At 36.4% G+C, this 15833-nt stretch overlaps 1 protein-coding gene across 1 annotated transcript; it reads left to right on the top strand.

Annotated features, from left to right (window-relative positions):
• Positions 1–5689: 5689 nt before the first annotated feature.
• LOC149817198 (amino acid permease 3-like) lies at positions 5690–8479 on the top strand. The gene is made up of 6 exons (XM_089987561.1): positions 5690–5788; positions 5891–6124; positions 6288–6381; positions 6515–6729; positions 6823–6962; positions 7692–8479. Exons 2-6 carry the CDS (start codon positions 6001–6003, stop codon positions 8346–8348), a joined length of 1230 nt encoding a protein of 409 aa, XP_089843687.1. The 5' UTR covers positions 5690–5788; positions 5891–6000; the 3' UTR covers positions 8349–8479.
• Positions 8480–15833: the final 7354 nt, after the last annotated feature.

Raw genomic sequence — 15833 nt, 5'->3', positions numbered from 1 at the left:
TATACAACTGTTTTTTTATTTAAAGGCAAGCAAGGTTAGGCAGACCCTTACCAGTTATACAACTATACTATTGGGTTTTGAACCTGCACCGTCCCAACACAAGGTGACGTGCACTAGCTGCTCCTACCAGACAAGTGGTGCCAGTTATACAACTATACCATTGGGTTTTGAACCCCGTTATCAAAAGACAGCTTTGAAAATATAAAGATATTTACATTTTTTATCGACACAAAACTGAATTAAACTGGCTTATTATCAAATAAATCTTAAAATTGATCAAGATTAGGTTTTTTTATCTTTTTTGCGACACTAGTCCTTTTGTGGTTAAAAATTGGCCGATTCAGTTCGATTCAGGCCCGAATCGAAATCACCAGATTCCCTGAATTGATTTTTCGAGACTATTCTCACATGGATAAAAACTAAACAAGAATCACCAAACAAATGAAAGTGTTATTTATTTTTCTTTTTATTTTTTTTTTCTAGCAAAGTTATTAGTTGGTGATTTGGTGGACAAAAATAAATGAAAAGAATGTACCAACGCCGAGTGGTTGGTAGGAGCTGTCAGTGCACGTCTCCTTGTGGTGGGAAGTTGCAGGTTCAAAACCCAGCGGTATAATACCTGGTGAGGGTCTACCTAACCCTAGCTTCCTTTAAAAATAAATAAATGAAAGAAATATTATTATGAACCAGCAAAAATCACCAGGTGCTTCCAAATAAACCCGTGAGAGGGCTGATGATCAGGGTGAAAAAACGTGGGAAGTGAGATATTATAAATTTTGTTGTAACATAAGACAGAGATGATAACGGGCAAGTTGGGTAAAAGTGGGACCTGCCCAGAGGTCACCTTTAAGGGTATACCACTCGAAGAGGGAGAAGAAAGAGAGGTGGATATCAAAAGTAAATATCAGGTATCAACTAAATTATTGTTGCATATTTCAAAGAAGACAACCCCCCCCCACCCACCCACCAGGTCGCCCCAGTGGGGGTGGGCTTAGGAAGAAGGTGCTGACTCCTTCGCCCCCAAGTTGAACTCTCATCAAGTGTGCGGGTGCCTTTAATTGGTGGGCTTCATAAGAGCTTTGGTGTCGGTAACCCGACTCGAGGTTTACCTCCCAAGCCAGTGGACTCAACATGAAAACTCTCTCTCTCTCTCTCTCTCTGGTCGTGTGAAGTGTTTCGGGAATTGTTTTCTAAAACTTGGAAGGCTCCATCAGTTATTGTGCGGGAGGGCTGCTTTGCGTTAGATCTTATCCTCGGCCCTGATATAATTAGACGCGAAAAAAAGTGGAGGATTATTTGGAGAGTCTGGTTATTTACAGTGTGGTGGTTCATATGGATGGCCAGAAATGATGCTACTTTTCGGGATGTCCCGTTCAACCTTAACCGTTTGACTCATAGGGTCTTAGCTGATGTGTATGCTATCTTACACATATATCTCAAAGACCTGCCTCTGCCTCCAACCAATCCTCATCTAGATGTCGTGGTCCTTGATGAGTTTTCTGTTTTGTGTTCGCGTTTTTCTATTTTTGTGTAAATGGTGTTTTCATGTAGTGCTGTTGTATTTGTGCTTGTGGGACTCAACGTTTTGTTGAGTTTCACTTTTAAGTAATGTTGATCGCTTTTCGGCTCTCTCTCTCTCAACATTCATTTTTTTTTTGATAGGCAAGCTGGGTTTGGGCCCTTCTCCATTATACTGGTGTGGCAATATGAGGCAAATACCTAACAAAACTATTGGTATAATATCAAAGGACATTCTAATATATAAGCCTTCTAGGAGTCTGCAGCACTATTTTTTTGTTTAAGATTTTTTCTTTTTGATATTATGACTGTCATTTGTTGACCACTTGACACCATTTGATGCCAGAAGAGTAAAATGAGTAGATCAGTTTGCAGGAATTCTACATTCTTAAAATCACTCACTGCACATTAGCTGGCCTCCGATTGGTAAAAACCCTTGACATCCCCTCTGCCCACTAAGTAATACACTCAGATTCGAGCTCAAGGCAAGGGATGCCAGCAGTGGGTTTCAAACTTGTGATGTCTTGCCAACTTGGTGACATTTGCAAGTTTTCTGAACCGAACCGAACCGAACCGAACTGAACTGGCCAATTTGTAACCAAACAATGACACGTGTTACAAAATATTTAAAATATTCAAACAATAATTTAAACTATTTAAAAAAAAAATTTAAAACAAGCTGAATCGGCTTGGTTGCGTATCGATTTTTTGGCCAATTGTGAATCGGTCAATCGATGCAGGCACTGATTCGCAACGATATACTTACAAAATTAAGTATGGGGCCTTGAGGTGGCGTTGTGTGACTAAGCGTTGCCGTGTTTTATTATAATAACTAAAGCTTTAGGTCACCTTCACAAGAGATATATGCTGGTGGTAGACTCAATGAGTTTGGCGTAGTGGGATGGGGCTTAGACCATGTGAAGGGCAGTCTAGGTTCAAATCCTATGGGCGTCACCTTCTTGCTTAAGGTGAAGCTTGATGACTCTCTCAGAGTTTTACACTGACATGGACAGAGCGTTTTTTCTGAGTAAAAAATAAAAAAAAGATATATGTTGGGGTATTTTTACTGTCCCTTGCAGTACACAGACTCATTCTTGCACGCATGGTAGAAACATATTTTTCCATTTTGAACACAAAATAATGCCTTAGCTGCTAACCATTTTTGTTTTTATCTTGAAAAAATAATTCCACTCTTAGATGTGCTTGTGACTGCATGATTGAGATGATCATTATCTATTATGTTATTGTCCTCATTAGACAAAAGATAGGGTCTGGATTAATCAAACATCTACGCTAAATGTTGCATTTTTTACTTCTTCCCAACTTGGGGTGCTGTAGCTAACAGCAACCTAGCTACCAAGTGTCAGCCTAAGCGAATTCTGAGGAATGACTATCATGGGATATGATTTCTTAATATGCCTACATTATCCTAACTAGAACCATACCTTATTTTTAAAAAGTAATATATCATCAATTATCTTTTCAATCTGTGTTAATCAGAGAACCACGTGTAAACGTCCATGATATGATCATAAAGAGGTTGATATGATAAATAACTACAAAAGGGAATCAGCTTCAAAGATACCCATGATAATTTTTTTCCTTGGTCTTTGGGAGCAAAAATAACAAGTACTTTGTGATGATTTATCTTGCACATAATGATGATTTTTTTTTTAAAGGCATGGTGCTCTCTTCAATCATGTTGGTCTTCTTTTATGCACAAAACTAGAGTGAATGGTGTTGCTTGGTGGAATAAAGGTTGAGTATGATTCAAACTTCTTTTTTGACTTCCCCTAAATCACCAATTGGCCCCATTGTTGGTTCTACGCCCTTTCTTTCCCTACTTTTCCTGTGTCTTGTGAGTGGCACTGGTTATTAGAACAAAATACCAACTCTTGGCCTGAGAATTCTTTTTTTTTTATTAGGCCGCGAAACCGGTTCTGCGTCGAAAAACCTACAGTATTGGAAAGTCCTGCCAAGCCATGGTCACCACCCTCAACAGCATCCAAACCCAGAAGCGGAGCCTCTGTAATGCTTACCATATAGCAAATAGGACTCTAATTTCCTGCAGATACAATTGTAAAGTATAACAAACAAGTTTAAGATGGTTGGTAGGTGTTGGTTTAGAAGAGATAATGGCACCCTAGATTCTGTGTTCATTACTTAAGCTTTTTTTTTTAGATAATTCAAGGGAAAAGCCTCCCATTACAGACAACACATTGGCTGGCTTCCGGTTGGTAAAACCCTTGTGCTCCCTCATGCTTTTGAGTTCATTAATTAAGCATTCATGAGAATAAAAAAAAAATGAAATTGTTTTATTTTGCTGAAATAACCAATGTAGGATACAAGTGTCATCACCATAAAATTTCCAGCAGAACTATGTAATTTGACTGGGCAACTAAGGAAGATACTCGATCTATATCTTGACCTTTCTCGAGAAAGGTAGGTAGGTAGGGAACCCTATTCTCTTCCAAACATGGATGGACGAAAGGCCACACATGTGCGAGGTTGACTGCCAACACGTGTGATAAAATTTTGGTTATAAAAAATATCATATAAAGCTAAAAAACAGTAATAAAAAATACAAATGTCACTATTTTAATGCTTCTACTAGGCCTATAAAAAGAAGAAAGAACAAAGCTAAGTTACCAGATCGAGTTTGTTGTAACTTGTGGGGAAGTGCCATCTCAATCCATACTCTTACCACACTAGGCAAGAAGAAAGAAGAACAGAGGAGTGTGATAAATAGGTAAGAAACAAATGGCTCCTTGTGAGTTGTTTACCATCATTTTCTCCAACTCCTTTTAAACTACATGTCATTTCCTATCACTCTCTAGTCACTGAGCTTCAACCTGATTTTGCTTATGAATGGTAAAAACAGACTCATTTGGGCCTAAAGAATGTAAACTTATAATCCTTTTTTAGTATTTTTAGGTGGCTGTGGAAAGTTAGAAAACCAAGACACTGTTAATTGAGAGTGATAAAAATGCGAATGAGTTTGGTCTTAGTTATGGAAAAATATATGGTAGTTTTGTACCATGATATCATACGTACAATGGTGGACTCTTATTTGCATATCTAGCTACCAAATGGTAAACCTATGTTTAGCATGATTTATTTAGTATATTATAAGGCTTTATCATGTTTAAAGCATCATAAGATTTTATTTGTGAGACGGTGAAAATCAACAATTCACAATTCATGAAAATAAAGGTGATTAAAAAATAGTATAAAACATCATAATTCAGTCAACTTTAACACAAAAATAATAAAATTTCGATCGATATATTTTGCATTAGGAGCTAAGATCTATGTAAATCAAGTGTGTAAAGTATTATTATAGAAGCATCTTTATTTTATTAACTTTTTTTATGTCTACATGAAAAACCACCCTAAAGATCATAGACCTAGCTGTGTTGGTTTTGCTTCGTTGTCTTGGAAGTTTAAAACTTCGTGAGCTTACCCCTTGCCCTCCTAGAGTCACCACACTTCAGCTTGTGCAAGGGGTGACGTTAACCTAGACCTAACGGCCTAGGACCCATCCCACTGCGCCAAACCTTTCTTGGGCTTAGTTTATTAACTTAAAAAACAATTAATTTCACGTTTTTGTTTAATATTTTGAATGGGGCGTCTTGAATGCTAGTTAACAAAGAGATGGTTAGCCTTGTCCTTTACTCTTGATGGTTTGGTGAAGGCATAGCATTTATCATCAATTCTAGAGAGAGAAAGTGAGAGTTCCGTGGTCGGCGTTGACATGGCAGTGACCTGTGACCTTTCTGCCACGTGGCTCTATAGCCTTTTCTCCCTCCAAAAACACTATTTATACCTACGACCGCCCGTCTGATTGCTTCGTAGCCAATTGCTCTTCTTCTTCCTGTTCCCTATCCCAAGTTGGTCCTTGGTTTTCTTCAGAAGATCACCCGATAGAGAGCTAGGGGCCCTGTTTCCCAATTCCCATCTGGTTTTTTTGGGTGTCTGTGAGTCTTGAGGAATGTTATCTTGCCTGTGTCAGTAGAGTAGGCACAAAAGCTCTCTTAATTCACATATTTCTGGTTCAGCAATAAACACAGCCTATCATCCTTCTCCCTTTCTTCCAGCACTTATTTTGTGGTTTCTTGGTGTTGTAACTTGTAACCAAATTGGTTAGGGATGGGTGAGAACATGAATATGGGTGTGCCAAAGCACTACCTACAAGTGGATTTTGCCATTGATGTGCCGCAACAAGGCCCATCCAAATGCTTTGATGATGATGGGCGCCTCAAGAGGACAGGTGAGAGAGAGCAGAAGTTTGAGTAGAATTACTGTGATATTGCTTATGGAAAGAGTTGTGGTTCTAAGATGATATATTTTTGCTCTGTTTCTGTTTCTGCAGGCAATGTTTGGACTGCCAGTGCTCACATAATCACAGCTGTGATTGGGTCTGGAGTGCTATCATTAGCATGGGCCATTGCTCAATTGGGATGGGTTGCAGGCCCTACTGTGATGTTCTTGTTCGCCTTTGTTATCTACTATACTTCCACCCTGCTCTCAGACTGTTATAGATCTGGTGACCCTGTATATGGCAAGAGAAACTATACTTACATGGATGCAGTCAAGGCTAACTTAGGTATGTTTTTTTGCAGCAGAGAGAGAGAGAGAGAGAGAGAGAGAGAGAGAGAGAGAGAGAGAGAGAGAGAGAGAGAGAGAGAGAGAGAGAGAGAGAGAGAGAGAGAGAGATTAATTTGTGACCAGCACAAGAGGCTGACACTTACTGTCATGAAAATTTGTAGGTGGTGTTCAAGTTAAGATCTGTGGGTGGATTCAATACTTGAATCTTTTTGGAGTAGCAATTGGGTACACAATTGCAGCATCCATTAGTATGATGTGAGTACTTGGTCTTCTTTCAGTTTCATGTTTATCTTATTATCCCTGGTCAATATGTTTTTTGGTTTTTTACCTCATGCTAATAAAATCATCACTGACACCATATATGTGTGAATGGTTTTGTCTCTTGCAGGGCAATCAAGAAGTCCAATTGCTTCCATGAGAGTGGAGGAAAAAACCCATGTCATATGTCAAGCAACCCATACATGATCATTTTTGGTGTTGCTGAAATATTATTGTCCCAAATCCCAGACTTTGACCAGATCTGGTGGCTGTCCATTCTTGCAGCAATCATGTCATTCACATACTCCACAGTGGGCCTGTCCTTGGGCATTGGCAAAGTAGCAGGTGTTTTACCACTTCTATGGCTTTGTTAATTTTATTGTTACTCCAAGGCTTGAGGTTAGGCCTAATCCCTCTCTCTGTCTGCCTGTTCTTCAGAACATGGAAAGCTTGCAGGTAGTCTGACAGGAGTCAGCATAGGCACAGTGTCTCAGGCTCAAAAGATATGGAGAAGTTTGCAGGCTTTTGGTGACATAGCCTTTGCCTACTCCTACTCCATCATCTTGATTGAGATTCAGGTAAAAACTAGACCCTTGGTAACTTTCAGTTTTTATTACTTCTGCAGTGGTATGGTGCCTTTCTGAATTCTACTGTTGTGAGATGCAAACTGTCCACTCAATTATATAGCCAAGTGGCAGCATATGCTCCGTACGCGGTTTATAATTTTGTAAGCAACTAAGACATTTTCTGTATAAGCACTTGCATAATTCACTAGGTCAGAGCTGAAGAGTAGTGTGTAGAACTTTTTCCATTATTATTGAACTCTTGTGTATGCATATGAATTTCTTCTGGGGCAGTAAACCGTATATATATATATATATATATATATATATATATATATATATATATATATATATATATATATATATATATATATATATATATATATATATATATATATATATATATATTGAACTCATTAACGTCCAAAAAGCCCATGGACTACACCTTTTTGTTATCCCCAAACTTTTCTCAAGAATAATGGACAATCTTGTATTGATCTGCACCACCTAAGGTACAATAAATCAATTTGTTTTAATTACAGACAAAATTCTTCAAATTTAAGGACTTTTGCCATAATTTCCATGTTATATCTGCATATCTTACAGTATAAGAGCTAGTATGGTAACATGTGTTGAGTGGAAACCTTGCTTGCTTCCCATGTACTTGGTATGATTATCTTTCTTATGGTAGATCCATTAGACAAACAAGTGCATCACATTAATTTATCTTTTTGTTATATGCAGGACACAGTGAAATCTCCCCCTTCAGAAGCCAAGACCATGAGAAAAGCGACACTTCTAAGTGTGGCAGTGACTACCATCTTCTACATGCTGTGTGGTTGTATGGGCTATGCTGCATTTGGAGACAATGCACCCTCCAACCTACTCACTGGGTTTGGGTTCTACAACCCTTACTGGCTTCTTGACATAGCCAATGCAGCCATTGTGATTCACCTAATTGGTGCCTACCAAGTCTTCTGCCAGCCTCTCTTTGCCTTTGTAGAGAAGTGGGCACAGCAGAAGTGGCCAGAGAGCACCTTCATCACCAAGGATATCCAAATTCACATCCCCTGCACCTTCAAGACCTTCAACCTGAACCTCTTTCGCCTTGTTTGGCGAACCATCTTCGTGATCTTGACGACGGTCATCTCCATGCTTCTCCCCTTCTTCAACGACGTCGTCGGCATCCTGGGCGCATTCGGTTTCTGGCCTCTGACTGTCTACTTCCCAGTGGAGATGTACATATCACAGAAGAAGATACCAAAGTGGAGCTCTAGATGGGTGTGCCTGCAAATACTTAGCTTGGCTTGCCTCATTATCTCCATTGCTGCTGCTGCTGGGTCTTTGGCAGGGGTGGTCCTGGACCTCAAGATCTATAAGCCCTTTAAGAGTACCTACTAGAGTTGTCCCAGCCCTCAAAATAACCTTTGCTGGGGCACACATGGCCACTACTTGTAGATGGTCTAAGATGGATAGCAATTTTCTATACCATGCAAACTTAGTAGAGCCACATAATATAGAATCTTGTAATGTTCAATGCCTTGTATCAAACTTTCTTTTTGTAATCATAATAGTCTTCCAAGTTCCAATACTACCTTCCAAAATGAGATCAAATATCTGTATCATATTCACATAGACCCAAGGGGTTTGACGTAGTGGGATGGGGCCTAGACCGTTTGACTGGCAGTCTAGGTTCAAATCCCATGGGCGTCACCTTAGGGTTGAGGAGTAAGCTCTCAGAGTTTTACGACTCCCTGAGGTCGAGGGGTAAGCCCTCGGAGTTTTACGATTCTCTGAGGTCGAAGGGTAAGCCCTCAGAGTTTTATGCTGACATGGATAGAGATCGTAAGTATGTAGGCTGAGCCAGGGCATGCGAGGTCTCTACATCTGGAGCGGTTTCTCCAAGTAAAAAAAAAAAAAACATGTATTCACATAGCTTATAAGTAGGGCTGGAAACAAGACGAGCTGCTTGTGACTCGGTTCGTATTCAGACTCATAAAGAACATGTTTAAACTTTTAAAATAAACTCGGCAAGACAAACATAAACGAATAGGGGTTCGGTTCAGCTCATATAGGCTTGTTAAATAAATGTACTCTAGTTTTTTTTTGTCATATAATATAGTGTGGAGCAAATAAAGTATTTGGCATGCAAGTAATACATTTACAGATCAAATCTTATATAATCTTGTTGCATGTAACACTGAAAGGAAGTAATTCTTTTGTAAACAAGCTAGAGCTCAACTTGTTCTATGAATTCAAACTCAGCTTGGCTCAATGCAAGAATGAGCCAATCCTGAACACTTAAAGTTCTGCTTGTTTGGCTCCTTTGCCAGGCCTTTGGGCCATTGAATTTTAGCGCTTTCAAAAACATATCTAAACATTGAAAGTTCATAATCCAAACCATGTCGTTCACTAAATGAATGATAAAAATTCATTATGTAAAGTCCGATCGATGAAAAACTCGATCATTAGAAAAAGAATGCCATCGATTATCATCGGTTATAGATTTTGGACCTTCCTTTGGTTGGATGATCACCTTTATGCAATATATATATATATATATATATATATATAATGCCATTTGTTTGTTGTGAATTAAACTATGGAGCGATCCTTACCCTATTTATCTATGGTCCCACTAAATTGTCTTGGTCCTTTTGAGTCTATCGTCACGGATCCTATCAGTATCTGGTCATTGGACGCATCTTTCATTACAAAAATGTGTGATGGCAAGGGAAATAAGCTATAGAAGTAAGAAAAGGTGGATGCAAAGCAAGTGGCTGCAACACGGACTTATGCGTAGGGATGATAAGATGATCAAGCAACCTTAAAGAAAGGGTAAATAATGCTCTATACAATCAAAGCTTCTCTTGTCTTTTTGGGCATGTGTGAACAATAACATTTATGTGGCTTGGATAGTCTCACAATAGTAAGATTGATTAAGGATGTAAATGAATTGGATTCAGTTCCGGTGTAGGATTTACTGAATCCGCCATAATCGGCCTTTAGCTAATTGGATACGGACATGGATTTGGATTTAGATGAAAGGAGCACTATGGAAACTGAATCCAACCAGCATAAAATAGCTAATCAGATACACTTACAAATAACCGGTTGGATTCAGATTCAGATGTAAAACCCCAAGCCGAATCCAAATCTGATTGTCAATGGATCCTCTTTACTCTACTGAACCTGGCTAAACAGATTCGGATTTAGCCATATATCTGCCCCAAATCTGAACCATCAACATATCTAATGGTAACCACTAAAAATAAAAAAAATGATATGCTACATAGATGCATGGTGGAGATTACACATGCTTTTTTTTTACTTGGAGAAACCACCCTAGACACAGAGAAGTCGCGCTGGCTCAGCCTACCATACTTATGGTCTCTGTCCATCTCGGCGTAAAAGTCCGAGGGCCTACCCCTCGACCTCAGGGAGAACATTGTCCACAAAAGCTTGACATATTGAGGACATACCTATTTCTGGATCGTATGGTCCACATTATGGGTTTGCCCAGAGTACATGATCACACTGCTAATGTAATCACGATTTATTTATTTCTTTGGGGGCTTAATTGTAGGTGATTGGGGTTGTTGCCTACCTGGATGCTGTTGCCTTCACTGTGATGGGATGCAGCGAACCGACTAACTTGGTCTTGTAGGTTGGCTTATGGAGGGTGACCCAACAACAAAAAAAGTTTAAATGGTCCAATGGTTTTTTGTCACTATTAAGAGTAGACCCCCTCTTTCACTATCAAGAGCCCCACAATATTCTTACCATTTTTCTGATAAAGGTGCAAACAAAAGAAGGCCATTTGCAAGTGGCTGCATGAATTCATTGTCAAATGCAAAAGAAACCCCCAAGACCAAGTTGCTCTTGTAAGGCATACGTAGCAACAGGACAATATATCCTTCTCAAGCATCCATGAGGTGTGACTCTTGATGCAGAGGCTTCTGGTCTGTCCTGTAATTGCTATCATGGATCCAGATGCTCGCCCACGTCACATAGTGTCGTCTTTCATCATTCAAATCAAGTGTAGTTTATTTATCAACTTTGAAATAAATCTCTCTCTCCCTCTCTCTCTCTCTCTCTCTCTCTCTATATATATATATATATATATATATATATATATATATATATATATATATATATACAAAAAAAAAACCATATCATTCAATGGGCTATCTGATAGCACTTTTCTTAAAAGTATTTTTGAAAGATATTTTTAATGAAAACATAACCGTGCACCAAATTATAAATATCGGCTCACACTAGTGGTGAAGTCTGGGTCGAACACATGGAACAAGATAAAAACCTTTGTAATCCAAACAAAGAACACCTTTATTGCCTTGAATAAAATCAAAGAACGGTAAACAAAAGCGTAAAAATCTATTACAATAGTTTGAACATAAATAAAAATTATACAATCCGAAATAAAATAAATATTACCTAATGCCTTATTCTAAAGAAAACCAAAAACAATCTTCTAGTGCTCGAGCTCGCCTAACTTCAACCATTAGCTTAGAATATCTTCAATTACTTTACCTAGTCTTTTCGCTTTCCACCAAGGGTCGCCTCGCCAGTCAACACCTGTAAAAACTAAAATACGAGAATCAACCGAATTATGTAAACACCTTGTTAGTTAACTCAAATCAAACTAAAAGAATCTTAAAAATAAACACTATACTCAACTATATTATCTAACTATCTATATTAACTTATCGAAATAAAACTAATGCAATGAAATAAACTAATTCTAAACCAAATATAAAACTAACAAATTACTGATTTAATTCAATTAAAAAACAAGTAATAGTAAATAAATGCAATAAACAATATAATTTAAACTACTTTAAACTAAAACAAAAAGCAACTTAAACTATGCTATTAATTATGCTTGAAAAATGGCTTAATTAAACTAAATTAAAACAAATCAAATCCTATGTTTTTCTGATAAAAAACATAATATAACATATCCTAATGATCTTAATTAAACTAAAATTCAAAAGTAAATACTAAAGTATACATAGAACTAAGAGGAATTACTAAATTATCCTACCCAATTAACAATAAAACCCTAAACTACTTGGCAAAACTTGTCGGTCTTGGACAACAAATGGGAAATGCCAAATCACACCAAAATTCAACCAAATTCGGTAAGAATTTAGCTGAGACACTAAAATCATGTGCCCATCTTATACCTGGACAAAATTCAGCCAAAAACTATGCTAAACAATGCATGAGAAACATAATTTAAATCTATTGATTAAACTAATACTATTTAACCAAACCTTAACTAATTAATTCCTAAAACAATAGAATAACTTGCTGAAAATTAATTTAACCTATTGACAAACATAAATAAACAAACCTAAATTGCTTCTAATTACTGATTTACTAAAGACAAATGGCACAAACCAACAAAAGGTTATTTGAATTAAACTAAATTAAAACCAGAATTGAAAGTCGGATTTCTGAAAAACCAGCAACCAATTTTGGTAAAATGGTTGTAAAATCTCAACCCCTGATCGGATTGAGCTGAATTTTGGAAGGAATACATTAGACACATACAGATAACACATACTAAAATTTTAGTCTTAAACCTCTTCTGGAACAGCCATAACAGTCTATTTATCAAACTAAAAAAATTCAGGCCTCACACAAAATTTGGCCGATGAAGAAAAAAGTTTTTTTGGCCAAAATAAAAATTTTAAAAAATAAAATAATTAGTCTAAACGATCCTAAACAATCATAATATACAAAAATCATAAAGAGTAGATCTAAATAGGCAAGAAAAATAAAATAAAATCTGATCTACATACAAGAAGTCCAAAAAAAAAGTAAAAAAGGGGTAGAACAAGGAACTTAACGGTAGCTAGTTTCTGAATAGATTGGGCAGGCTAGAACGATCTCACCTTGCTACGTGCATCTCTCTACGCCTCTTTCAAGGTCGCTCCATGTGTGAGGGAAGAGATACAAGGATATACCATGAAAAAGGATGAAGCTACGAGGAAGAATAAAGGATAAGAAGAAGAAAAACGATGGAAGAAGACAATTTCGGTGAAAAAACTTGAAGAGGAGAAGGAAGAAGGGGGCAGGTTTTCCTAGGCAAAAGACGCCATCCCCTAACCCTAATTCTTTTATTTATACTGCAAATTAGTCCTGATTTATTAAAACATTACATTATAAAAAACAATTTTTGAAAAATCACCTAAAACTAGAACTATTTCTAAAAACAAGATTGGCACCACCTAAGAGGGCTTTTTAGACTTTTTGCACTAAGGACGACCAGATCTTGGATTAGATAGGTTGTGAATCAACTCCAAGATCCATTATTAAAGGTTTGGGTCGGGTCTAGACCCAGATCTTCTTGAGTTTCACTCCAAATACCTTAAAATAGCTCTACCAAACCCATTTTTCGCTCGATTTGGATGAAATTCAAATCACCGCTCTCTCGCACTTTGAAACAACACAAACATGGGTTTTAAACCACTTTTTAACATATAAATGAATGAATTCACGATTTAAAATGATATGCATTTCATGCATTATCACTAGCATCAAATGACGCTAAGACGCAAAGTAAAGATTACTCTCTCTCTCTCTCTCTCTCTCTCTCTCTCTCTCTAGATGGAGAGATCATACAGAAAAAACAAAGATCAATTTTGTAAGGTCAGAATTTCAAAAAAACACCAAAAATCTGATAAATGTTCCTTAGTGGGCAGGTTTGTGAGGTTTTCTATTGGGTAGGTTTTCATTCTGATTTCATATATAGCTAAGAAAGACAACTTATTCTCACTTTTGAAGCCAAAATATACTTGGAAGTAAAACTGTATATATTCATGAAATTTTGAAATGTCAAGAATTAGGAGGAATGCATCAGTCATTTTGTTGCTTACGACACATGTAGTGCGTTAATCTCCCCATTTTTAGGGCTAAAAAGATAGTTTATTCTCACTTTCGAACAAACATCAGACGCACTTGGCATGCCCGATTGTTTGATATAAAGGTTTTGTTTTTTGCTATTGAAACTGGCAAATACCTCGATTTGACAAAAATCTGAATCTGTTTACATGTAAAAAACTGGATCTGGTGTGAGCTTTTTGTTCTAATCATAATTAAAATTAAAATTTCTAGCCAACATTTAATTAGTTGGAAATGGTATTGGCTACATCTGACCCAAATTTGAACCATTTACATCCTTATTACTAGATTAAGGTTTACTCATGTTTGATTTGTGTGTTTATGTATTATTTTTTTTTACTCATCATATTTGATTTGTGTGTTTATGTATTATTTTTTTTTACTCATCATATTTGATTTGTGTGTGTCTGTATGTACATGACCCGTTCGTAAGGATGGCCGTTTTCTAGCACATATATATATAGTAAGGATGGGGTGTAACTTCGCTCATGATGCAGGAGTGGGGGTAGGATATAATCTAGGCCATATGACCAGTTTTAGTCATTTTTATCATTGTTTTTTTATATAATTATTTGGTTGGAGTTATTGTTTTTTTATCATAGTTTGTGATCTGATCTATCTCAAATCCAAACTAAGATTAGGGTTAGTTTCTTCCAATTCTCTGTAAATATGATTTTAGTTGTTTGCTTGCAAATTTCTGTTATTTGCATTAAATTTCTAGTTAATTTGTTCATAACTACACTAGGGCATCAACTTTCATGAAGATTAGGAGCAATCTTCCTATTCAATGCATCAACTGAGCTAAGAGAAACAATTAATTTTTATAAAATTTGAGGTTTTTGTCAATTGAGCCCAACAGATATGATAGATTTACAATTTGTTTTTTCCTAAGAATATATATTATTAGGAAAAAACAAAATTTAAATCATGTGATTGCAACATGCATATAGATTTTTTGGGTTCTTCAAAGATCAAGAGCCTAGAATATACCAAAATTTTATTACTTAAAAATCATATTATTACATAAAAAAAACATGTCCTATTCCTATCAACCAAATTATATTGAATGCACTATGGGGTTTGATTGAGAAGATGCAGCCTACACCAATGGTTTCTATTTGAAGCATATATATATATATATATATATATATATATATGTATATATATATATATATATATATATGTATATATATATATATATATATATATATATATATATATATATATATATATATATATATATATATATATTAGGCACCATGCTAAATGAATCATGATATTGGATTTTTGGTGTTTTGTTTTAAATTCTGACTGTACAAATGTGGTTTATATACTTGTTTTTCTAAGAATAACTTTTTGAAGCTTTTGATTCCAATGCATAGATAGGTTTTTATAAGGTTTCAAAAATCAATGGCCTACAATTTTTATAAACTTTTGAGGCTCTAAATACCAATTTTTTTATCCAAAATGCATGATCCAAGTGTTGATTTCTACAAAATCAGTCATGTTAACACAAGAAATCCAATATCATGTTTCATTTATCACAGTGCCCATTTTGTAGGTTTTCATTTCTCACACACACACACACACACACACACACACACACATATATATATATATATATATATATATATATATATAGAGAGAGAGAGAGAGAGAGAGAGAGAGTGTAATACCTGTAAAATTCGAGTGATTTTATTCATATTGGGTCCAGGATCCGTTAATCGGATCCAAAAGGAAATATATATATATGGGTATTAAAGGTATATAAGTAATAATAATGTTTAATAAAAGAATAATTTAAAAAGTGAAGAATAAAAGAATTGAGTAATTGGGGTTTGACCCAAATGGATCCAACTTGTGGATCCACCATCCACTTCCGACTCGGATCCACGTTTCTTGTGGATCCAGCACTAGAGAACCGACCCAGATCCACTTTGATAGTGGATCCAACAT

Source organism: Nuphar pumila, chromosome 14 (genome assembly GCF_984573655.1).
Source record: "Nuphar pumila chromosome 14, dmNupPumi1.hap1.1, whole genome shotgun sequence".
NCBI lineage: Eukaryota > Viridiplantae > Streptophyta > Magnoliopsida > Nymphaeales > Nymphaeaceae > Nuphar > Nuphar pumila.
This window is presented reverse-complemented; position numbering and strand designations above follow the sequence as displayed.